Source organism: Copadichromis virginalis, linkage group LG23 (assembly GCF_057382275.1).
Source record: "Copadichromis virginalis isolate Kocher_CV1m ecotype Utaka linkage group LG23, C_Virginalis_male_GT1.1, whole genome shotgun sequence".
Classification (NCBI taxonomy): domain Eukaryota; kingdom Metazoa; phylum Chordata; class Actinopteri; order Cichliformes; family Cichlidae; genus Copadichromis; species Copadichromis virginalis.
The window spans coordinates 51,065,168-51,091,907 of NC_140639.1; the positions used below are offsets into that span (position 1 = coordinate 51,065,168).

General features: G+C 40.2%; 2 protein-coding genes across 2 annotated transcripts; both read right to left on the bottom strand.

Annotated features, from left to right (window-relative positions):
- Window positions 1-634: 634 nt before the first annotated feature.
- Window positions 635-4,288, bottom strand: LOC146682194 (cytochrome P450 4F3-like). Its single transcript, XM_085449061.1, has 5 exons — window positions 4,003-4,288; window positions 3,692-3,836; window positions 3,556-3,609; window positions 3,310-3,437; window positions 635-766 (listed from the first exon to the last, which is right to left on the bottom strand). Exons 1-5 carry the CDS (start codon window positions 4,192-4,194, stop codon window positions 635-637), a joined length of 651 nt encoding a protein of 216 aa, XP_085305187.1. The 5' UTR covers window positions 4,195-4,288.
- A 3,961-nt stretch (window positions 4,289-8,249) lies between these two features.
- LOC146682195 (cytochrome P450 4F3-like) lies at window positions 8,250-16,629 on the bottom strand. Its single transcript, XM_085449060.1, has 13 exons — window positions 16,100-16,629; window positions 15,808-15,952; window positions 15,676-15,729; window positions 15,454-15,581; window positions 13,892-14,013; window positions 13,668-13,814; window positions 13,437-13,566; window positions 12,178-12,244; window positions 9,660-9,783; window positions 9,433-9,566; window positions 9,182-9,246; window positions 9,019-9,101; window positions 8,250-8,942 (listed from the first exon to the last, which is right to left on the bottom strand). Exons 1-13 carry the CDS (start codon window positions 16,289-16,291, stop codon window positions 8,753-8,755), a joined length of 1,581 nt encoding a protein of 526 aa, XP_085305186.1. The 5' UTR covers window positions 16,292-16,629; the 3' UTR covers window positions 8,250-8,752.
- Between the last annotated feature and the right edge of the window lie 10,111 nt (window positions 16,630-26,740).

Genomic DNA, 26,740 nt, shown 5'->3' on the forward strand with positions numbered 1-26,740 from the left:
CTTTCATTTTAAACATATTAATAAAAATTTCTAGAGGTCATCAGAGGTCAACCAGCCCCCCCCCACACACACACACACACACACACATTAATGGAATCAAACAAAATTGATGTCAAAGGTTTGTGCTACGTTTGTGCTGGTTTGTGCTGCAAACATTTGTTTGCGCTGCTATCATTTAAAAAATATTGATAAAATAACGTCTTGATGCGTGCTTAATCATCCAGGTAAATAAATCCCAAAAGGTTGATTCTGTTCATCTGGACATTTTCAGTTGGAGAAGCGTTTCGTCACTCATCCAAGTGACTTCCTGCAGTTAGCTGAGACTGAAGAAGTGTGTGTTTTCCTATATTAATGGATGAAACCACAGAGGTGTTCACACCAAGCAGGTTTCCTTTGTTGTCAGATATGTACACAATATGGAAATCAAGGAGCACTTCCTTCAGGTGTGTAATTTGGAGTTAGCTACTGGAGATGCTGTTGAAAAGCTAGTAATGGCTGTACTGGAAGAAAATAATCTGAAGATTGAAACATCCGGGGTCAAGGTTATGATGGGGCTGCAAACAAGAGGGGGCACTTTAAGGGACTTCAGTCAGGAAAACAACAACAACAACAAAAAAAATAATCCAAAGGCCTGTCAGGCTGTCACGGCGGGGTGCGCCGATGTGTATGGAAACAGGACCCAAAAGCAGATGAAGACGAGGAGTTGTAAGATGTAACAGAAAAGTGATCCTTTATTGAGACGACGGTAGGGGTAAACCAGGAAAACCTAAGCAAACGAAATAAAAACACTAAGAAACAAAATACTATGAGGTACTAAGACCAAAAACTATAACTATGACTGTGGTGGAAATAAACAGGCAAAGATGAAGCTAATGACTGTAACTGTGGTGAGATAAACAGACTACCCAACCATGACATGCAGAAAACAGAAGGCTTAAATACACACATGAGGTGATCAGGGGAAGTGGAGACACATGAGGAAACAGCTGACTGACATGAATCTAATGACAGGACCAGGAGGAGTGAAACTAAATACAATGACCAAAGAACACATGACACTGTCAGAATAAAACAGGAAACACTAAAACTAGACATGACAACACAAACTTAACATACCTAATACGTGATGAATAATGCAAGAACTCAAACATAGAAAACCAAGGGAACAATAAACAATAACTGCCCAAACTAAAGCTAGATAGGAAATGACACAAAAACTAATCACATATCAAAATGAGAAAAATACAAAAATGACCTCAGAGCGCTGGGTCAGAGACCCAGCCTGTGACACATTGCACTCTCTACCAAAACCAGATTAAGGCAAAATCAAACATGTTTTGTCAGCTTTTTCAACCTAACTGAAAAGCTTTACACTTTTGTGGCCAACTTGTCTAAACAACACTCTGCATTTATTAAAATGCAGGAGAAGTTGTTACCTGAGCAGCGCCCACTGGAGCTGCAGAAGCTGTCAGAAGCTGTCAGAGACTAAGTGGGCCCACAGAGAAGCTGCCCCCAAGACAATGTGGAAGATCCTCCTGTACTGCATCGTGAAGCTTGGAAGCAAATTGATAATTATGCTTCCATGAACATGAAAGTTGACTGCAGAAGAATTTGTATAAATCACACGGAATATAGTAGAATAAACTTTTAATCTAGCAATCTTTCTTTCTTTCTTGGTTTACAGATCTTAATTTTTTTTCTGGAAGAAAAAACCCACCTGAAATTCAATTGTGTCTTAAGATCAGTTTTATTTCTATTTAGAGATATGAGCACATCTAAGTTACAACCCAACTGTGCTACCAACACAGAGTTGCTAAGACTGTTGTTAATTCTCTCTCTTCATATTAGAGAAGATTTAAAGTTTTATCTGGCTGAGTTAAAGATTGAGTTTCATTGTTAAGTGAGTGTCAAGATTTCACTCCTAATGTGAATGTGTGAAAACTCAAAATCAAACAGCTAATTAGTGTCTGAGCGGTGCCATCAGTGTAAGATTTAATTGTTTATTTTTGTGTTTGAGCTATATTACATAAGAACACAAAAGTGGGAGCAGTTTACTGCAGACACAGGTTACTGCCTGCAGTAAATTTCATTTTGTGTCTGATCTTTTCCTGACTCGTGATTAAAAATTACGTTTAAACATTATATTCACTAGCTGGGACCACATCCTCAGTTACAATGTACGATGATGGTTTAAGGAGCATATATTGACTGAAGAGTGAAAGGGGCGTGGATGAGGTGTGGTCCTGTTCCTGAAATTTAGACAAAAACTCCACTTGTTGGATCATTCCTCTGATTGCTCATTCAGTTTGGGTGTGTTCAGAAGCTCCAGCTGCAGCCACAGGCCTCCCTCTGCACGCAGGACAAGTTGGGGAAGACGGCGAACTCCAGCTGAGCTGCTCCTGACTTCAGGGTTCACCCCTGGAGTCATTCGAAACCTGAGCAGGGTCAGGGCCACTACAACTTGAAGCTCTGTCATGGCAAATTTCTGACCAATGCAGTTCCTGTAAAGAGATTGTTGATCTGCAGACAGCTGTTGTCACTAACGGCGCACTCGCTTACGTCACTGTTGTGAGACATTCTCGCAAAAAAAAATCACGGTTTTAGTAACGCAGTAACGCAGCGTTCCTACGGGAAAGTAACGGTAATCTAATTACCGTTTTTGCAATAGTAATCCCTTACTTTACTCGTTACTTGAAAAAAGTAATCAGATTACAGTGACGCGTTACTGCCCATCTCTGCTAGTCAGTACTCACATTCTACCTGGATCATCCTGCATTCACCACCCGCCTGCCCACCCTGCTATGGCTGCCACCTTGTGGACACCAGCATGCAGCCCTTTCCTCTGGAAACTATCCCTCACACTCCAAGCGAGCATATCATTTATGACTGCTAAAACTGCGCTATGTGGAAGATTGAACACAAGACAGAATTAAACTCAGTGGATACATCCTCTGTAATTTGGAAAAACTTTTTGACAAAAAACTTTTTGATAGTGTGCCCAAAAATTAAAAAGAAAACAAAATGATATTTTCTGTAAATTAATGAAAACTTTACATTTTGAACTGCTAGAAATTTTTCTACAATTTTATAAATTTAATAAGTTGTTTTACTTGTCCAGCCTACTACTAATCAACCTTGATGACTTATTAAGAATCTAAAACTAATTGTAAAGCGAATTTTCCTCATGGCAGCACCACTTTTACCAACAACCCATCAAAATGGATCAAATGCTTGCTCGTCTAAATGATCACTGAAACCAAAAATAGTTTTGTGCATGAGTGTATGTGTGACTGTATGTGTGAATCTTACATGCATGATTTTAGACGAGGAGTTAAATATGGTAATGTAGCTCTTTAAAATATCAAAATGAAAAGCTGGAGTCAGCAGTCGTCTTTTACGAAACCACACCTGGCCATTTCTGATCAGCACACTGTGTCCTGAGACAAAAGAGAAACAGAGTTAGTGATGCTAAAAGGAACATAAAAAACTGGAAAAAGGTGCAAGTCCTGTAAACTGTGTAAGCACAGATGACAAGAACTGAAATATTTGACCCACCTAGCCAAGGCTGTAGGTGGTGATAAATGAGACTCTTTTTCATTGTCATGCTGGCTAAAGGAAGTAATTGATGGATGATGTAAGAGAAGAATAAAAACTGTGGTTTAATTACTTGACTGTTGGTGTTTTACCCTACCAGGTGCCATTAACAGAGGTTTGACGTAGTCAGGGTGAAAGAGTCTGATCAGGTGATAGAAAGGACCGAGGAACCAGCAGCAGGAGTGTTTGTACGTCTTCACCAGATCATCTATCTGCTGGAGACCTTCTTCTGTGCTCTGCATCTTTAATGTTTTTTCACAAAACAAGACAGAATTTTGCACCGATTATAGTAATCAAAGAGCAAATGTTAAGTCCATCCTGTTTAACTGTGAAAGCTCTTGTTACATCCTATGATATAGAGATCATAAATACATAAATATAAAACTAGATGGTGCCTGTGTATCGTACCTGCCCCAGATGGCCCAACAGCCATGAGTTTGCCGGTGGTTTGCTGAAGCATGACAGCCTGTGAGAGTACCAGACTTTCCTCACAGTCAAAACTGCAACCGCAGCAACCAGTCCAGTACTGAATATGTACATTAGTGAACAGAGACATGTCCAGCTGAGGACCGGAGAGAGGACACTGTGCAGGAGAGCCATCGCTGAGAGAGAAATTAATATTCAGAAGTCCTCTGATCCTGCTATGTGGTTGAGGAAACTGCTCCAACCCTCAATTCTGATTCGACAAGGGGAAAAACAAATTACCGACAGTTTTCAAAAAGAGGCAGCCTCCCTGTCAAATATTAGTCAAGGCTGACACTGCTTAGGTTCCTGATATCAGATATATATGGAATCAAAAACATTCCCGTCATCTGTTGTGTTTATCTTAAGAGAAGCATAACAAGTCTGATTATAGTGATACAGTGAGTTAGCAATCTACTTAGAGAAAACATAGTAACAGCATACTTTTTATGGAATGGTGGTACAGTAAAAGGTAACTGCACAGTTACAGTTTTGCATGTGATTCTTGTTACAACCATACAGAGGAAGTTCCATTTTCAATTGAGTTTTATTTATATAGCGCCAAATCACAACAACAGCCGCCTCAAGGCACTTTATATTGTAAGGTAGACCCCACAATAAAGCATCAGAGAAATCAGAATCAGAATCAGAATCAGAATCAGAATCAGAATACTTTATTGATCCCTGGGGGAAATTATTTTTTGTTACAGTGCTCCATTTTAAACCAACATTAAGACAAGACAGACAATACGCTAACTAAGAATAGTACAATATATACATATATATACATACATACATACATAAGTCACTTATAAATAAATATTTGGAAAAGAAACATGTGTAGCTGTAGCAGCAAACAGTGTGTTAAGTGGATACGTTGTACAGGGAGCCACAGGCAGGAATGATTTCCTGTGTCGTTCAGTGGTGCTTTTCGGTAATCTCAGTCTCTCACTGAACGAGCTCCTGTGACTGACCAGCATGTCATGGAGTGGGTGGGAGGTGTTATCCAACATTGTCTTTATCTTGGACAGCATCCGCCTCTCCGACACCACCTTGAGGGAGTCCAGCTCCATCCCCACAGCATTACTGGCCTTACGGATCAGTTTATTAAGTCTGTTGGCATCTGCGACCCTCAGCCTGCTCCCCCAGCATGCAACAGCATAGAGGATCGCACTGGCCACAACAGACTCATAGAAAATCCTCAGCATTTTCTGGCAGATGTTGAAGGACCTCAGTCGCCTCAAAAAATAGAGACGACTCTGGCCCTTCCTGTAAAGTGCTGTGGTGTTTTTAGCCCAGTCCAGTTTATTGTCAATGTGTACTCCAAGGTATTTATAGTCCTCCACAATGTCAACACTGACCCCCTGAATTGAAACAGGGGTCAAGTGTTTCCTGGTCTTCCTGAAGTCCACGATCAGACCCCATCATATGACAGTGTGGAGGAAAAACTCCTCATCTGCACATTTAAATACAACTTCTGGAGGCTTATTTCAATAAATTATTACATATAATATTGACATAATATTCCCGTAAATGATTATAATGTGTTAAGCAAGCTCTAACATTTAAACATAGTATCAGACTAACTTAACAGTTCATCTGCATATTTTGGAGACTTACTACAGATTTTTTTTTCTGTGTAAAACAAGCAGAGGTAGATGGAGCAGCTACAAAGTTTGCTTTTTCTTCAAGTCGGAGTTTGTTGATCAGGTGGTTTGATGAAGGACTTCCGTTCACTTTTCCCAGTAAAAGTCTTAATGTTGATTAAAGAAACAGAGTTGCTGTTTTGGACTTACCTGTTAGTGTTTCAGAAACAAGTTGTGCCGGTTTGAACATTCAAAGGTATCTGGGACATAATGTCTGCTCTGTTTAATATCTGGACCAAAGAAAGTTAATAATAAAAACCGGGACATCCTGAGCCAGCTTGCGTAAGAGTTTACTTTTAGCCTAGTGGCTAAGCCAATCAAAACAACTGTGGTAGCTTTGATTTGTCAATCCAACCTGCTCAAGAAAACTACTTTAAAACACATATCCAAAAAACACACCAACACTCGAAACGCTCTCTGAAATACCAAGGCTTTAAATGTCATCAATGATGTCACTCGTTCTTAAGAAAGCAAGTCTCGATATGGTATCATAAATATATCATAAATTTTGTATGATATCTATATCTGTACATGCAGCTAATCGAGGCTTAACAAAGTAAACAAATCAAATATTTTCTTGCATCTAAAGAAGCTACTGTAGTCTTATAACACAGGACAACAAAGATTTTGCTACTTGGAATAAAACATGCTCTTTACATAAAATACAGTGCGCTGATTCTAAATCAGAAGTCAAAATTCATCTAGATGTTAAGTTATAGGCCAAGTACAGTTTGGCGACTACGTTGTAAATGGGCCCAGGTAGTGATGTATGGCAACATTATATTTGATGCACCATTACCTGCATCATGGCTTCCAGCGCCTGGTTTATAACACATGATGACAGCAGCATGTTCCTGCAGCGTCTGGGCACATCTGAGCAGCTCAGTGAGCTGATGTCAGTAGTTGCTAAGCCTTTATATAATGCAAGATGAGTCAAGTACTGTTTTCTTATTTTGCTAGTAAGTCTATGAGTCTGTTTTCTTCTAAAGATGACTGGGCGGAGCTGCATTAACCATCCAGACAATTTTTGCTATAATTGTGGTAAATACACCTCATGCGATCAGTACGAAAACCTGATGAAGATAGTGACAGTTGCTTACAAGTATTATTTCGGGTGTAAAGTTGGGGATTAAGACAAAAGCTGGGCACCTCACAGCTGCTGCACTGTGTGCTACTCTGGCCTCACACTGTGGCTCAATGGCAAGAGAAAGGCAATGCCGTTTGCTGCGTCTATGGAACAGTCGTGATGATAGCAATCATTATAAAGTGACACAATGATGAAAATGAAAATCTTTGCTGTGGTAATGGATCGTAGTGGAAATGGTTTCCAGTATCTGAAGGATAGGTTTGGAAAGATCAAAACGGATGGCAAGCTAAAAGCAGGAATTTTTGCTAGTCTTGAAATCTGCAAAATAATGCGTGATGACACATTCAGATCCAAAGTGTACACGCTTGAACTCGCGGCTTGGGATTCACTTGTGCTAGTTGTGCAAAACTTTCTTGAAAGCCATCGGGTTGGAAACTGCGCTGAACTTGTTAGCTGCATATCAGCAACTCAGCTGCTGAATGTCACTCAAAATGCATTTCTTGCGTTGTCATCTGGATTTTTTCCCTTCAAATTTGGGTCATGTGAGTGATGAATACAGAGAACGATTCAACCAGGTTATTGCCACCATGGAGACAACCCAACATAATGGGTGACTACTGCTGGTTTCTGCAGAGGTCAACAGCAAAAACTCACAAGTGCCTAAAGCAGTTTTTCAACAGTCTATGTGCGTTGCATAACCACTCGAGTGAACTTGTTCACACGTTTGTTAATGTGGACAAGTTTTTGTAATCTCTCACAGTTTTGAAGCAAAATTTAGTTATGTACAGTGGCTGTATAATGAATATGAAATTACTTTCTCGTATCGGTATAAATAGCCAATGATACCGTGTAAAACTTCAGAACCTGATGTCCTAGGCAAAATCCGACTATAGATCTGGACTCAGCACACTTGAGTATAAGACACATGAAATACCGCAAGTAGCAGACAATTTTTTTTCTGTGATCCTGTGTCATTTGTTAAAGGAACAGTAGTCTATTACATAATAAGTCTGTATTATTGGCTGAATGTCTAGCTTTGATGAAACCTGTTTGGTTGGGATGTATTTTAATGAAGTGACTTTTTCTACTTTTGTTTTTCTGCTCTGATGGAAAGAACTTTGCAAATGATTTTAACACTCATTTTAATTATTAATGACTGGGCAGTAGTTGTATGAAATATAAGGTGTTTGTCTGGTTTAAGAAAGAGACTAATGATGGCACAGTATATGTTTGAGCATAGTGTGTGGTCATTCTGAATTTGAGTTACCATTTTTTTTTAAAGTGGGTGCTAGCATAGGCCAATATTTGTAAAACTCTGTTGGAAAACCATGTGGACCTCGTCTTTATTGTTTTGGAAGATGCAGTAGAACTCCATAGGATTCAGACTTTAAAAGAGATTAGTCCAGAGCAGCAGCCTATTCATCCTTTATTTCTAATAGATATAAATTCTGCAATGGCAAAATCAGATGAATTCATGCATGAGGACAAGCAAAGCAAGAACTGTGTTGATCACATAATCAGGGTGATAAATTATGACAATGGAAAACCTGTACACCTTTTAAACTCGAAAGACTCATAATGAATCAAGTGATAATTATGTGGCTCATTATGTTTTCATGAAGTTATTCTGGAAATAGCAACACAGAATTTGAATAAATCCAGTGGAATATAGCAGACGAAACTTTCTCAAGTTTTCAGGAAGAATAAGTATTTGCATTTTACACTTTATAAAACTGGAATTGGGAGCACTGAAGACTATCTGTGCACATTTGCCCCATAAAGAGAAAGCTTTTCCTTTTTCCTTAAAGCACAATAACAAAATTCAAACAAAATTCTTTCACAGATCTGCTGTAGTTTTAATGTCAATGTCAAGTCTCACTTTCTAGCTGCTGAACTTTTCCTAACACTTTATTAAAAATTAAGTTCAAGTATTATCTTATGGATCATTCCTCTGACTGTTTGTTCAGTCTGTGTTCAGAGGCTCCAGCTGCAGCCACAGGCCTCCCTCTGCACGCAGGACGATTTGGGGAAGACGGCGAACTCTGCTGCTCCCGAGTTCAGGGTTCACCCCTGGGGTCAGTCGAAACCTGAGAAGGGTCAGGGCCACTACAACTTGAAGCTCTGTCATGGCGAATTTCTGACCAATGCAGTTCCTGTAAAGAGATACTTGTTATATTTTAACCAGTCCATTTCCTAGTTGTACTATTTAGATTAAGGCTAAAACTGAACCTGGGGCCTGAGGAGAAGGGGATGAAGGCATGAGAAGCTTGGTTCATTTTGTTGCCTGGGTCAAATCGATGGGGATCAAACTCCTGGTCAGAGAGCAAATGGGAAAGGTTAAACACACAATAGATTTGTCGAAGAAATGCAGATTATGTCACCAAGTACTTACATGTGGGTTTGTCCAAACAATAGGGTTGTGGTGTGTTCCATAAATGCTGACCAGGCAGACTGTACCTGTTTCACAAGAAGTTTCCCTTTACAGCATCAATCTTTATTGGTCACCAACTGTTGGTGTGATCCTTTAACATACAGTCTCACAAATTAAGCATTTAATAAAGTTTAGTATGATTCATGACGAGACACAGCTCTTTAACCTCTAAAATCCATTTAGAAACCTTGAAAGAGAGCTTTGACTCTGACCCGCTGGGACTGTTCGATTTCCTGGCAGCACCATGTCCTGAGAGTAACTCCGTGATACAGCCTGCACAGGAGAGTGGAGTCTGAGGCTCTCTTTGATGCACATGGTGGTGAAGGGAAGGTTGGACAGGTCCTCCCTGAAAATTAAGTCATGTCAGTGCACTGAGATAATATTCATATGTAAACATTTGAAACTGCAAATAATGTTGTTGCCATTTGTATTTTCTGACCACTGGATTTCATCTCGTCCCTCCAACAGGTCCATCACTTCCTGTCTGCATTTTTCCTGATAGTGTTCATGGCGTGCTAAATTATACAGCGTCCAGCAGATGGCACTGGCTGTTGTGTCATGACCTGCAGAAGAAGAAGGAAGATTTGCAAACTGTTAAAACATATGAAGGACAACAAACTATGCGCTCTAAAGACACATACTCATCCTAGTGCCGTTAACATTATAGTTTGTCATTTTTACATCTGACCACAAAAGTTGGTGTCAGAGTAGCGTCTCACGGGCGTGGATTTGGTTTTGGCATTGGTGGGGACGGATGATTCAACCACCGAACCCTGCCCTGTTTCTTTCTTTTCACCCTTTTTGTCTTTGGTTCTTGATAAAAAAGGAGAAATATACTTGCCTACTTATGCTATTCTACGTGCTTTTAAACCATTTAAAATCACAATTCATAGTTTTATATGTGAATGATATAATGTTAAATTACTATTAAACAAATGACTGACTAAGTATTTTATACTTTAGTTTACTTCAGCCATAATCCATATAAATCAGGTATCATACAAAAATAAAAATACAGTCATGACAATAAAAGAATATGACTTTAAGGACTTAGCAACATTAGTTCAGTTATAGTACACCAACATCTCTGATACATCAGCACTAAGGGAACACTGAATGACCTGCTGGTTTTTGTCCATAAAACTACTCGTCTAAGATTACCACAAAGTAAAAGATCTCTCAGCAAAATTATGCAACATTTTAGGCACTATTGCTCCGATCAAATCAGTGAGCTGAGATTTTTTATTCTAAACATGAACTACTGTTACAGCAACAGACATGGACTACTGGCGTCCCACACAACTCAACGTCCACTATGTGAAGCAGCCACACACAGGCCTGCTCCTCTCGTTAACTGAGATAAACTGCTGGCATATTGGTTTTGCATCTATACTGTCCAGTCTCTCCTGGTGGACATACAGCAGCATTGTTTAATCTCATTTGAGTCACTGTTGACCTTACCCATGTTTTTAGTCTTCTGAGAGCACTGAAGCTTCTTTCAGCCTCAGTACCTGCGTTTTATCCTCAGATTAAAAGTATTATTCTATGCTTGATGTGCCTCACCTTTGGCCCTGGCTCCTCCCCTCTGACTGCACTAGGACATATTGTCACCTGATAAAATAACACATTGATTCGTGCCATATAAAAAGTGAGACATGTCAATTCAGATTCTTTGTCAGATATACACTAATGAATCAATTTACAGCAGCAGCCTAACAGTTGTCATGATAATAAATACTAGTTAATCTATAGCACCAACTCATCAGTCAGTCACCTGTGACCTCGCCTCTCCACCTGTCTGAGCTACAACATGGCAGAGCTGCCTCTGTCACCTGATCAATAACAGTGAGACATTCCACATACATGCAGTCACACATGTGCTTCAAATACAGTCATGAACCAACAAGTCATCATTCCACCTGTGATCTTGTGTCACCATTACTCTCTGAGCTTTGTGTTGGTTGGAATATTTGCAAAATCATGACTACCTCATGATATTTTGTCTCAAAAATGAACCCTATGAATACGTCAGTGCCATTAAGATGAAATTCTTGTGTCACCAACATTTAACGTTAGACATATAATTCTAACAGCCTCTGTAAACTAATATCCTGGCTGCTCGAGGCTGCCGTTTTCTCTGACACTTTCAATCAAAATTAGAAATGTTGCTCTGAGACTGAGAGAACTGATAGTGCTGCCTGTTGTGCAGTTAGTTTCCAAAACACGTTCATGGTTGCATACAATTTTAGACTGATGTGGGCCAAGGCCTAGCATAGCCTGTAACGTTATTATGATGGACACATTTTATGAGTGAACTTGACTTTAAGTGAGTTACAGGTTTCTTTGAAAAACACTTTCTTATATCCAGGTTCTTCCTCTTTGCTGCCGTCCTCCTCTCCTCCTCGCAGCGCAGGTTTGCCGCTGCTAAAACTAAACAGAGCTCCCTTAAAGGCACAGCCAATCACATTGGCCATATTTGTCACATGACGTAGGACTTCAGTAGAGCAGCGGTCCCCAACCTTTTTTGCGCCACGGACCGGTTTATGCCCGACATTATTTTCACGGACTGGCCTTTAAGGTGTTGCGGATAAATACAACAAAATAAAACTAGTACCGGTACCGAAAAAAAAGAAGATTTATTCATAACACACGTGAAAAGACCCAGGAAAACCGAGTTAACGATAACAAAATTTCACACCTGAGCCTCAACTCTCGCGGCCCGGTACCAAACGCCCGGGGGTTGGGGACCGCTGCGGTAGAGGACGTAATTTAACTCTTTCTGCACCGCTAGGTGAATGAGACGTTGACAGATCTTTTTTTTTTCTTCTTTCTATCGGGTTTGTTTTTCTTTACTCGAAGAGATCAAATTATTGGTGGGGACAATTCAATAATCGCTGGATATTGGTGGGGACATGTCCCTCCGTCCATGCCAAATCTACGCCCTTGTAGCGTCTCACCTGCAAACATGAAGGTGTTGGCTTCAGCTTGTATCTCCTCATCTGTTAGGCCTTGTCCATCTTCGTCCTTCAACACACACATCAGTAACACTGATAAAGTCCCAAAAATGCAATACATTTTTAGATGTTCTCCTTCCCTTCACTTTTTAAATCCACCTTTAACTATTTACTCACTCTGAGACCAACTTCAATTTAGCCCCTACACCATTTTGCTAAGGTTGCACGTATGTTTGACATGAACTGCTCCAGTGCCTGTGGACTTTACTTGGAGTGGGATATAAAGCTGTGTCTGTGAAGGTTCTCAGTCATCCAGGTCATCGTAGTCAAAGGAGCTTGGAAGGAAAAGCGTCTGGACTTCTTTAAGTTACTTGAAGACGTTTCACCTCTCATCCGAGAAGCTTCTTCAGTTCTAAGGTCAAATGGTGGAGAGTCCCAGATATAAACCTAGTGGGAGTTTCCCCCCACAGAGGGACAAAAGGACCCCCTGATGATCCTCTAATCGCCTGAGCCAAGGTGTGAAACTGGGTGTGGGTCCCAATCAGCCAGAGTTTTGGGTGAGTTCACTGTGAAACCTGGCCCCACCTTATCATGTGATTTCCTGAGGTCAGATGGCCCAGGATGTGAGTGGGCGTTAAGGCGTCTGGGAAGGATCTCAAAACTGGATTATAGATGGCAGAGAGTTGGTGTCGTAAACCCCCACCTCTGTTCAAAGATGGTCGCTCACAGTGGACATAGATGCTTCTTTCACTCCTCTTTCAAACCATCTGTCCTCTCTGTCCAAAATGTGAACGTTGGCATCCTTGAAAGAGTGACCTTTGACCTGTAGATGCAGATGGACTGCTGAGTCTTGTCCTGTGGAGGTGGCTCTTCTGTGTTGTGCCATGCGCTTGTGAAGTGGCTGTTTGGTCTCTCCGATGTAGAGGTCTGGGCATTCCTCGCTGCACTGTACAGCATACACCACGTTGTTAAGTCTGTGTTTTGGCGTTTTGTCTTTCGGGTGAACCAGTTTTTGTCTGAGCGTGTTGCTGGGTCTGATATAAAGCTGTGTAATGCTAAATAGGCACTAATACAGGCTTATTCAATGCACTGTGAAAGTGGATGTCCTATGTCTTATATAAGCAAAACTAAACACAGATCAGTTCCATGTGATCATTTCAGAACTGATCAAATTAATGGCTCTGGAAGTGGATTATCATCCCTTCTTGTTTGTTTATTTTATTACTACTACTATGATGCTCCTCCGAGTCCCTCTGTCCTACCCTTGTCAGCAGCAGAATGTCCACAAAGTCTTTCCTCCTCTGTGATGTCGGGGCAACTTCACATTGTGTCACTATCTCCCTCTGTGCTTTCAGAAGGGCACGTCGCTTCTGAACCACATCCCTGCTGAATCTGCAAACCAGAATACAGCAGACTAAAATTAATGATCCCTGCAGCTTCCTACATAACTTGTATAACTTGGCTACACAAATATCAGAAGGTCAGAACATTACCTGTGTACAATATTTAAGGTTTGTTTGAACAGTTTCCCCTGCTGAGTCTTCCAGTAAATCCAGTCCCAATGATGTAAAATGTTGTGTTGCCGCTGTCCTACCAGGTCACAGAGCTGCACTATGGCTGACACGTACTCACTGGAAGACCTGGAGGGACAATTTTCTTAGAAACACCATCATAACAAAAATGGGAGATATCAGTTGAAGTAAGTGGCTGTTCTCACTTCTGACAGTTGCTGTTGTAGCTGAAGGCACATTTCAGTAAACTGTCCAGAGTCATCAGACTGACGTGGTCAAACATTTCCAGATTAGTTTTGCCTTCTGCTACAAGTCGGCACCACTTGTCCTGAAAACAGAAACAAGAAGGGAGGAATGGGACAAAGATGTGAGAATCTGCATGGAAACAAAATCATATTTGGGGCGTCATTCATGCTGTCCTCAACTTCAAGCAGCTGAACTCTGGCTTAGACTCAGATGGAGATGTGGGAGGAGAAAGCAGTGGAGAAGGCAGATTAGAGGAGGAGGAGAAAGGGATGATAAAAATATAATTCTACAAATCTTACAGGCACATTTAGTTTAAAAGAGCTTTTTTTGGCATAATTGAAAACTAATTCATAATTGACATTTAGCAGTAGTTTGTAAGCTATATTTGGGTGTTTAGAATGTTTATCAGATTCTTCCTTTATTTCAGAATTCTCAGGAATCTGGAATATTGTAACAGACTTCTATTGATGTTTTAAAATAGATTTTCTCCTTCGCACTGTCATAAAATGCTTGCTCACAGGAAGTTGGTTGATTGTTGGAGTTTTCTTCAATTCCGTATGTCACGGCTGGGTGCGAGTCAGTTGTTTTCTCTCTTCCTTCTAGCATCTTAAAGTCAAGCCATGCTGGTACTATCCTACTCCTTTGGGGTGGAGTTCCATGGTTTCCCACCGCACCTGTTGACCATCTGACTCATCTAAAGGTTATGCGCTATAGTCTGTCAGTATGCTAGTGAATACTTGCATTCTACCTGGATCATCCTGCATTAACCACCTGCTTGCTCACCCTGCCATGGCTGCCACCTTGTGGACACAACCAGCATGCAAACGCTTCCTCTGTAAAACCCTCCCTCATACTCCAAGTGAGCAGTACATTCACTATTGGCAAAACTACGCTATCTGAAAACTCAAACACTGGGCAGAAATAAACTCATCCTCCAAACCTGGAAGAAACTCCTGTGTTGTTTTCCCAGACTCACCTCTACTTTTTCTCCTGGTGTGAAAAACTCTATAAAATCTTTATCCGCTTCTTTGTTGGCCTGTATTTGGATATTGTACTTTTGCTTAAACAGCCCTCACAGCCTTGACACTGCAAGATGTTTATGTTACAGCAGGGTTTTATAGGCTTTCTTATTGACGAAGACCTGTCCACATTTCCTTTCACAATACCACTAAAGCAATTACAAAAAGGATAAACAAGTTCCTGTTTTTACACAATCTGCTATTAAAAAAAAAAATTAAAACAATCCACATTGGGGGAAAAAAAAATGATACAACAGCCCATGCATCTCTGACTTACAACATCAAGTGCCTTGATAAAGCTGTTTTTGTTGAATGACACTAGAAATCAACCTAGATGACTTATTTAGAACCTACAGAGAAAACTAAAAAGCTAATTTTCCTCATGGTTGTACCACTTTTACCAAAAAGCAACAAATCAAACTGGATCAAATGCTTGTCTAAATGGTTAATTGAAACAAAAATCGTCATGGAAGCAGTTCTGTGCATGGCTGTGTGAATCTTACATGCATGATTTTAGACGAGGAGTTAAATATGGTAATGTAGCTCTTCAAAATATCAAAATGAAAAGCTGGAGTCAGCAGTCGTCTTTTGCGAGACCACACCTCGCCATTACTGATCAGCACACTGCGTCCTGAGACAAAAGAGAAACAGAGTTAGTGATGCTAATAGGAACATCCTGTAAACTATGTAACCACAGATGAGAAAAACAGAAATATTTGACTCACCCAGCCAAGGCTGTAGGTGGTTATAAATGAGCCCATTTTTCACCGTCATGCTGGCTGAAGGAAGTAGATGATGGATGATGTAAGAGAAGAACAAAAACTCTTGAAATGTGGTCTGTTTGTGTTTTACCCTACCAGGTGCCATTAACAGAGGTTTGATATAGTCAGGGTGGAAGAGTCTGACCAGGTGATAGAAAGGACCAAGGACCCAGGAGCAGGAGTGTTTGTATGTCTTCACCATGTCATCCATCAGCTGGAAACCTTCTTCTCTGCCCCGTATCTATCATGTTTTATCACAAAACAAGATCTTAAGATCAGTAATCAAAGAGAAAATCTATTGTGTCGCAACAGAAAGTACATGAACCCTACAGCTTTTATGATGTAGAGATACGTAAATATAAAACTAGAACATGCCTGTGTATCGTACCTGCCCCAGATGGCCCAACAGCCATGAGTTTGCTGGTGGTTTGCTGAAGCATGACAGCCTGTGAGAGTACCAGACTTTCCTCACAGTCAAAACTGCAACCGCAGCAACCAGTCCAGTACTGAATATGTACATTAGTGAACAGAGACATGTCCAGCTGAGGACCAGAGAGAGGACACTGTGCAGGAGAGCCATCGCTGAGAGAGAAATTAATATTCAGAAGTCCTCTGATCCTGCTATGTGGTTGAGGAAACTGCTCCAACCCTCAATTCTGATTTGACAAGGGGAAAAACAAATTACCGACAGTTTTCAAAAAGAGGCAGTCTCCCTGTCAAATATTGGTCAGGCCTGATATTGATCATATATGGAATGCAAAACATGCCAGTCTGATTATAGTGATACAGTGTGTTAGTAATGCACTTATAATAAACACAGTAATGTATCAGTTAAACTAGATAATTTTATATAGAATAATGTTAAAGTAAAAGGTAACTGCACAGTTACAGTTTTGAATGTGATTGTTGTTACAACCATACAGAAGAAGGAGGGAGAAAAAGGAAAAGTACAGCTGTCACCGAGCAAAAACGGGAGCTGGAAGCATGTAAATATAATAATAACCACTGCAGCCAAGAAGAGTGCCTGACGAGCCCAGTTGTAAGTAAGCTATTAAGACTCGACTGTACACCGTGTTCGTGTTTTCCTCCAAAAACAATAAGTTCCATTGGAGCAGCCTTTCAACGCCTCTCTCTGTCTCTTGCTAGCAAAGTTGACCCACACAACAAAGTAAAGCCAGTTTTCGGCTATGAGCCCGACACGAACCCGACGTATTAGCCAGAGGTCCCTTTACTACGGTTCGGAGCCGCGGACCTTCAGTAACAGTAATAAATCACAGCAATAGTACATTCACGTAGTTGTAAACAGCATGATAATATATTAAGTAATCCAAAGTATTCAGGATACGTTACTGTCATTGAGTAACGTAACAGAATACGTTACAGAATACATTTTGGGGCATGTATTCTGTAACGGAATACATTTTAAAAGTAACCTTCCCAACACTGGTAGTAACAGGTAAGTTTTTTTTTTTATTATTTGAATATATATATATATGAGTGTTTGTGTATTGATACAAAAACAATAGACATATGAATTCGATTGTGTAATTTAAGTGATCTAGGTAGCTCTGTTTTGGAAGTTCAGTTAACGCTAGAAATGTGTTTTGGAGTTTGTACGTGTTTCGTCTCTAGGGGCCCCCATAAATATTTATATATAAATATATATAAAGAAAACCACGTTTTTTACATTACTAATTCCTTTTGTGAATAATTTTATATTGTTGTTGATAATTAATTAATTAATTAATTAAAGCAACAAAACAACCTGAAGAGCTGGTTTGGAGCTGAAAGAGCCGGCTCTTTTTAGTGAGCCGAGCCGAATGAGCCGGTTCTCTAAAAAGAGCCAGAAATCCCATCACTAATTCAGATAGTTAATCAGTTGCTGTTCCAGATGACCTACTTGTACCAGACCCACTGCAGGTTAACCAACCAACCGTCTGTATAGGATCTCATTTATAGTCATAGTAATCCAAGGAGCTGGGAAAGAAAAGGGACTGGACTTCTTCTATTTTCTTGAAGATGTTTCACCTCTCATTGGAGAAGCTTCTTCAGTTGTAAGACCAAATGGTGGAGTGTCCCAGATATTTAAGCCTTAATGGGAGTTGTCCTTTAAGAGGGCAGTCAACCCACTATTACCCACCCCTGATATTACCACCTCATAACAAATGTTTAAAAATCAAAGCATCATCAGAGCTCAACAGAAAAACAAATTAATTATTAAACCATGAGAGTATTCTGCAGCCAATGCTGTTTGTATAAATTCACTGTAGTACTTTTCTCACAGCAGCTCTTATTAATATTAGTGCAAACAAAGCTGTAACATATATGAAAACAATATTGAAATAAGACTCGCAACATTGGGGGTGAAGGAGTGCTTCACAGACACAGTTTCATCCACTCGCCAATAACCTGCACCCTTTACATTGAGAACAAACAAACATTAACCTGGCTTAACTTCATTTTTACACTGTTTGAAAATCAAATCATATCAAAGCAAATGGGGGTAATTACCTGTACAGCAGAAAAGAGAGCTTCAGCTCGTTTTGACCCCGTCTGCTTCTCCTCCTGTTCTTTTTTCTTTTGTCAGTGATTTATATACTGAAGTCCACTAAAGAGCTCTAGAGAGCTTGCGCCAGTGGGCGGGGAGATGCACAGTGTATGCACTCAGGTCTCCCACTTACAAAGGTCTTCAACAAAACAAACAGTGAGAAATTTGAATCTGTCCGTTTGAGTGTTAGAAAAACACTGTAAAACAGTGTTTACAAAAGAAATAATTTATTTTACACACAGATTTAGGGAAAAGAGTTATTTTGTTAGAATAGTTAAAAAGCTACACAGAATAAGCATAAAGAATAGATTAGTAAAGCTAAACTATGTATGGCTGAAAAAATATATTACCACATGACAAGACAAACATGTTGAGGTGAAAGGTAATCTGAAATTAAAATAAAGACAACAGGTGAAATAAATGATATGAAATGAAAAATTAGGTCATTTATTTCAAGTTATATTAGGGCTGGCCTAAAATCCATATTGTGGTATAATATGAAGCATGTGCGGTAACGACATATATCGCGATATATTCTTTTCTTCTGTATACTGTATTTTCCGCACTATAAGGCACACTTAAAATCCTTTAATTTTCTCAAAAATCCACAGTGCGCCTTATAATCCTGTGTGCCCTATGTTTGTATTCTGGTTGTGCTTATTGACCTCGAACTGATTTTATGTGGTACACGCCACTCAAAAAAAAATCTGTAAATAATGATTGAATGAATGTAGTCCAACTTTGGTGAGCTATGAAACCGCACCGCTTGGTGGATTGTCAGCGCATTACGGCTACTGTAGTCAAGAGTCTCGCGGTGTAATCTGGGTCCTAAACTCCGTCTGCATCAGGTCCCAAAGTCAAACGAACACTGCGGCATCACTAAGAGTTAAACTGTCTAAAATCTTTCCTCTTTAATAAAATGATGAGCGTTGCTGCTGTACCGATTGTAACAATTAAGTTTAACATCCAGGCATCCATGAAAACAGAATTTATTAAATTTAACAGAGTTAGAAGTTAGCTTGCTAGTTTCCACCTAAACATGATATACCGTGTTCTGACTGAGAGATTTCTGAAAAAACTTACAGCTCTGCTATCACTTCCAAAATAAATGAAGACAGAAAATTAAACAGCAGTGATTTTTGTAGGGTCACTGAAGTAGGACTAGCTGGTATATAATGATGTGCTAGATGATTGCTACCGACACAGCTATGTTAGCATATCCTAAACAGTGAAGCTGGAGGATGAACGGCAACTTTTTTCCAAGTTAATGTGACGTGCTTCATCTCTTTGCTATTACTGTCGCCTGGCATAATTTGCAGGTGATATTGCTTGCAGCCGCTGTGATGCTTTCAACCAAAGCAAGCGCAGCTTGATGACACGATCAACATGTTCTATCGTGGTTAGAGATGGGCAGTAATGCGTTACTGTAATCTGATTACTTTTTTCAAGTAACGAGTAAAGTAAGGGATTACTATTGCAAAAACGGTAATTAGATTACCGTTACTTTCCCGTAGGAACGCTGCGTTACTAAAACCGTGATTTTTTGCGAGAATGTCTCATGACAGTGACGTAAGCGAGTGCGACGTTCGTGACAACAGCTGTGTGCAGATCAACAATGGAGTATATATCGAGTACGGAGAGAGTATGAGCGTGCAGCGTTTAAGTACTGACCTTATTTTGAGTTTGATTCCATAAAAAGTGACAAAAACATTAGCGTCCGTTGTGCGTGGGAAGAAAACTTCTTTTTACAGCGGAAAAAAACCCCTAAACTTCCAAGCAAGCACCGAGTGCGCTACCACGTAGCGGGAAATTCACAGAGAAACTCGTGGATTCTTCAACTGCGCTGCGGCACACCTGCACCAGGGCAAACCTCCGCCTACCTCGCTCCTGCTTTACAGGTGAAAATAGAGCAAAAGGACCGCTAGTCTTTTATTTTATTTATTTTCTGCTGTGTTTTACTTGCATCTATTTGAAAGACTGAGTGTAAACACAAAAAATATTTTATTTTATGTGCTGGAATGTGCAGAAAATAGGTTTAAATGTTAAACTAATTTCTTCCAGTCAGAGAATGTTGCCGATAATTAATTTTTTGCTTGATGCCTAAAGTTAAAAGATTAAAACTAATAAAACAAGTTTTAAAAAGAGACTTTTCCATTTGATTACATTTTGTATGATGAATTATGCAGAAAAAGTAGAATTGGGCTGAAAGATCTATCACTTTATCACCTATTCAGGTTGTAAATCGTGTTTTAAAAAAGTAACTAAGTAACTAAGTAATTAATTATTTTTGAAAATAAGTAATCAGTAAAGTAACGGGATTACTTTTTTGGGGGAAGTAATCAGTAATTAGTTACTGATTACTTTTTTCAAGTAACTTGACCAACACTGGCCGTAAGCTTCTCCAAGGTCTTAACCATGCTGCACTCAATGAGCCCGTTCTGAGAAGTCGCACCTCGTCCCATCGTTTCAATCCCAGCGGGCAGCCTTGGGGGGGTTTGAACAGCCGGTTCCGCTTTCTTAATTCTCCGATAAGCCAGGGCCAAGCCAGCTCCGATCAGCAAGAACCCTGTTATCATGGTTCCGAATAGGTCGATATCTTAAGCGTCCTCGATCGACAGTCCCGCCAGACACACGATCCTCTGCCACCCGTCCATCATGTATCCGGCAGGGAAAGTCCCTCCAGGGCACTCGGGCTCTCCCGAGCCCAGACTTCTCGTTAAAGGGTGTCAATAGCATTCAGAGACCAGCTGATCAAATCCATAATTCTCTTTTAGGTTTAGAGAACAGACTGTGAGAGAGTGTTCCAGGGAAAGTAATACACACGAGACAAGACAAGCACACAAGAGCCTAAGCAGGGAAGATAAGGTAAGGAGAAGGAGGAGAGGAGAAAAGTGCGACTGCCTTCACCGAGAGCCAAACGAGAAAATTTTTAATTGGCACAGATCATTTAATTGAAATATAAAAAGTACCCTTTAGATATGATGAGAGCCAAGCAAGAACCTGATCTGCTAAACCAACAAAGTTTTGAAGCCTTTGAATTCTAATGCGACAGTCAACAGTGCTGAAAGCAACAGTGAGATCGAGCAGAACTTAAACTGAAACTCTTTGTAAGTCACTATTGATCTTTAGGGCATTGATGCAAGAGCATCAAGCAAGTACTGTTTCTGTGCTATGATCAATTGACATAAATGTGCCTCTTACTGAGGCATATTTTACACATATTAGATATTTCTTCACTAGCAGATGGACCGGCACTTGAATCTGCCTGCAACCAGTGTTGACAAGCAAGCTTGTCTCTGCGGTGAAAGTTTTCTCTTTCTGTTTCTTTCTTAAATTTTTAAGTGCAATAAACTTTCCATCAAAGTTCATCTTGTGTCTCAACTCCAAAGTAATAATAAATAAAAAAATTTTTAAAGATGGAGACTCTACAGTATGCAGCGGTAGCATCTCTTCCACAATGTAGCCTGCAATCATTTTTTTAAGCTCACCTTCAGACGTTTTCTGTGCTGCTGAAGTAAAATCAGGTTTTGCCTGCTTAGCAGGAGTTGCCGCGGTGTTATCCATGGATGATGAACAAGGATCACTCAGAAGTGTTCATCTATGCTCTCGTGTCAGGCGCTTCAGTAGATTACTCGTGCTATTAACAGTTTTAGCATGAGTAAAAATAGTTTTTACATATTACTGTAATGTTCTTGTCTGCTTGTTTCAGAAAAGTGAAGAGACGGGAATATATCCATTTCAAAAAACAGCCACTCGCTTCAGCCGAGTCCAACAGCTTCCGCTTTAGAATATGACTGTGCAGCAAACTGACGCGAAATGACACACAGCTGCACTACAGCGATGTTAAAGCGGCAGAGTTTACTTCTACGTTTAGAAGACAAAATTATTGAAATTAAATAATGATATTCAGCAAGTTCAATTATTTTACAATGTAACGCAAGTACATTGTAAGTAACTGTAATTAAAATGGCTAAAAATGAACAGTAATTAGTTACTCTACTTTTTCAGTGGAAAAGTAATTTAATTACAGTAACGCTAGGGCTGCACGATTTTGCACAAAACGAGAATCACGATTTTTTTGCTTAGAATTGAGATCACGATTCTCCCACGATTTTCTTTTCCAATATAAATATTTCTTGCGCTTATTAACTGCACATCAATTTCGTAACTGTCACGGTCTGGCTGGCAGACCGTGGGGATGTGGGGAAAGGAGGACCCAAAACGCAGACTCTGCGATGCAAACAGTGCTCTTTATTTACAGTGAAAAGGCTGTAAATACAATAACTCCCCGTTGCTCCCTCGAACCCCGTGTGCGTGCTTCCCTCCGATATCTGTGCTCGTGCTCCCCGCTGTAGTGTTTCCGCACCCCCGTGCGTGCTGCCTCTCTGGACCACTCCTCCTCCTGCAGGGAAACCAGAGACGCAGCCGTCAACACTAAACCTCCGCGGGCATATATGAACAGCACAGACTTAAGCTAACACACACTGACTTGGTAAGATCACTCAATGATCCCGCGCCGGTGGGAGCTCCAACTCTCTCCTAAGTAGCTGCCCCGACGAGCCCTGATCACCAACAGGTGTGGCATGAACTTCAGGTGTGGCCAGTCCTTCCGCAGGGCCACACCCCTCAGGCCTGCAGGTGGCTGAGCTCCATCCTCCAGCCACACCCGCAGACATACACACCCATACCCTTCCTATACATATGAGTGGGACACAGACTAACACAGCACAGTGCAGAAAAACACATACATCACCAAAATAATAATAATAATAATAATAACAACATCAACATCAACAGTCAAAACTGCTCACGGACCCCGAGTCCCCCAGAGCTGGGTCCGTGACAGTAACAGTTGAGACTGAACATAAAAACAACAAATAAACATAAAAACAACAAATGTCTCACGTTTTGTTGTTGCTGCAAAATGTTGTACTGCTTGAAATTCCGTCTCCACCGTTGCTCGACGCTGCGTGTATAGAGCAGGTAGAAAAATAGTTGCGGGACGGCACTGTGTAGCGTTTGTCTAGGGTGTTGATCATTTTCCTACATCCCTCGTTTTGCACAGTGTTGATGGAGCCATATCATTGGTCAGGTGATAAGTGATAGCCTCCGTAATTTCTTTGTGCCTGCGGGAGTTCGACGGGTATAGGGAAGTGCTGTATAATGTAACGCAAAGTTATTTAAGGACTAGTTTATTTCAATGGATGAGTTTACTGACTGACGCGCAGAAGAAATAGTTCTTTATGGAGCCTAGATGGTGTGAATGATGAGACCAAAGACTGCAATATCCTGCACCAAAAATATATTGAATAAATGGGGGACAGGGGAAATGGAACAAAATAATGAATACAACACACAACATAAATGCCCACAATTAAATAATAAATCAATGCTGTGACTTTTCTGTGCAAGAGTCCTTTTGCTAAGAGTCCTTTTTTTGGTCCTTTTCTTTTTAAAGTTCACTTTTAAGGTATTCCTCCTTAGGGTCCAGCTTCATACAATGGGGAAATATGTCCGTAATCCAAAGACGGTTAAGTGGGAGAAAAGAGGGGAAAACAAAGAATGGTCCTACCGGCTCGCCACTTCAATATGAAGAAGATTAATTCAAAGGGAGGGAACAAAACCTGACCGCTGAGGTGAAATGAGTTTATAGATGAATTGAGAGGAGAAAACGCTTTGTTTTCCAACACCGTTCTAAATGCCATAAGCTTACAGCCACAGCAGGAGTCGAAACCGGAAGTACCCCTCCACAGCCGGTTTTCAGAGTTGCCGCGGCGTGGAAGGAGCCAATCAGAAGAAGGACCTCAAATCAGCTGACGTGGGTCATGTGACAGGGAGTAGTTGATATGGGTTACAATAAGGTTCCCGTTATTGATGTTTGGGTGGCTGACGGGGACGGATTTTCTCCTGTCACTTTCTTGGCCTTTACAGCTTCGTCATATTGCACTTTATGGTGACGTCTGAGGTGGTTATGCAGAATTGTAGTGTTACCTTACGGTGCTGCTACTATGGCAAAACACAGCTTGCAAATGATATTTTTTTGACTCTCATCGTCTTCTTTGAAGGCAAATAACTTCCACACGGAGGAATGAGAACCTTTTCTTGGAAGTAATTTTACAGTGGGGTTGTCATTCTCACCGCCATCAGGAAACGTTTCCTCTGCGCTCATTGTGTTTTCTCCCCTCAGGCAGTTTCACGTGCTCTCCATTGTTTTTTCCCTGCCAGATGGCTTCTGTATCACGTGGTATAAGGCTCCGCCCTTGTCATTTGTTGAGCAGGAAGCGTGAGCGCTTGTTTTCATGCAGATTATGTCCCAGATCAAAATGCGGTACAATCGTCATCTTTTTTTCTTTTTTTAAATCGTTGTCATTTGGAAATGAGATCGCACATAAGTATGAATCGAGATCGCGATTTTCTAACGATTAATCGTGCAGCCCTAAGTAACGCATTACTTAGTAACGCATTACACTCAACACCATCAAGGGCAAGGTCTGGCTGCTAATGTCACCCTGGGTTCTTGGCTAGCTTTGTGTTAGCATGAAGAGCAGAAGTTTTCTTAGCAGCATAATGTGGTTGTTTCTGTGTGCGTTGCAGTTTCCAGTGTACCATTGTGCTCTTGTCCTTTAGTGCAATAAAAATTAAAGTACTGTGCATATCACTGCTACAGACTGCACCACTATTTTCCTTCTCCGGTACACAAACTGAAATCAGCTAATTGTAGTGCAAGTGCAAGTGGAACTAAGCAGAATCATAGGCAGGCAGACTAAGAATTCAATTGAAAACCTGGGTACTGGTTCTCGATTCCCATGCCTAGTCATACAACACTACATACATACAACAATTTTGATCTAATTTTCCACCACCATTATAAATGAATTTGACTGTGCCATCATCACTAAGGATAAATAGACTGATATACTTAGATTTGCTACATTCTTTGTAGATATTCCTCTTTAATATTCATGCATTACAGTTATCCTTAGTCTCTGTGGCATCTACATGCTGTCTCTTAAACCTTTTATAAGGGGGTTATTGATTTTGCTTCTTTACAGGTTTTAACAGTCCATCGACAGAGAGCAGCAACCCGGCAAACTAAATCCTCATTGTTTCCTGGAGAAGGAAAAACAGGAACATTTTTTTGGATCAAGAATTTAGTCCAGCAAAAAATAGCATTGCAGTGAATATCAGATATGTTAGGCTCCTGTGGATTCTGACGGTTAGTATTCGTTCTTCTCTAATGCTTTACCACCTCCAATTGCAACACTTCTGGCAAGAATTATAGACAGTTTTCCTCACTGCCAGTTGCAATAACAGGACAGAAGAACTGACAATCCTTTTTTTTTCCCGTATTTTTTTAAAATGAAAAGAGCATTTCACCAAGCAAAGTTTTATTGATTATTTCAAAAGATAATTTAGCAAACTGTTATCCTTGGATTCTGAGCCTCTTATCAGCATTTAATTTCAATGCCACTGCTGGCTGACTGTATTTTGTTTGGCGAACAACAAGCACTAGTGAACTGAAATACCTTGGCAATTGAGTAGAGTGCAGTCAAACTTAAAGGTGAACCTGAAGAAATGCAAAGACACCCTGTGGTAGGACTCGACTTAAGCGGTCAAAGAAGTGCAGGAGACTGATGCTGTCCAGTGTAGCAAGTGATTTATTCATCATTTTGTGGCCCAAACAATATTTACAAAGAAACAAATAAGAAACTCAACTCTATAATTAACTCAATTCAAATAAACATAACTGAACTTAAATCAACAGACATTAAGGTCAAACTGCACACAGCTACACTGACCTGAACCTTTTTCTTGAAACACCTGAGTTCTTCTGCTTAAATAGTCCACTTAACCAAACAATTTGTCCTCTGGACTATTCCATTCAGTAGGTAGGTAAGATGAACATGATTATAGTCAAACCTTTACTACTCCTCTTTACTGGCAACATAAACTCTGGTGTAATCAATACATATTACAACAATAAATCTATTTCTTCTCAAACCCTCTAAAATCAACTTTATTAAATTATAAGAATTCTTCCCCGTCTGCACTTGGTCTCTTCCTGTGACCTCAGATGAACTAAGAAGGTATAAAGCAGGAAGTAAAACTACATTTCCTCCTTTTGTTTCTGCAAGACAGGTAGGTAAGGTAAGTTCTAAACAATACAAATTAACAGTTGAAATAAAGAACATGTTAACTTAACAAACTTGTAGGAATTGATTTAAACCAAGATGTTATATTATATAATCTGTAAAAGTAGTGATGGGCAGATGAAGCTTCATGAAGCACTGAAGCTTTTCATCCAATTGGTTCACTCCAGCGCAAAGCTTCTTGAAGCTTCATTTGCTCTAGTAGAACACCTACTGGACGTAAAAATATTAGTTGGCATGAATTTGAAGAGTGTGGCCTTTTGCACACAGCCTGTAAATGTCAACAACAAAAGGAGTGTGTAAAGCATCTATATTGTAGTGATGGCAGTAT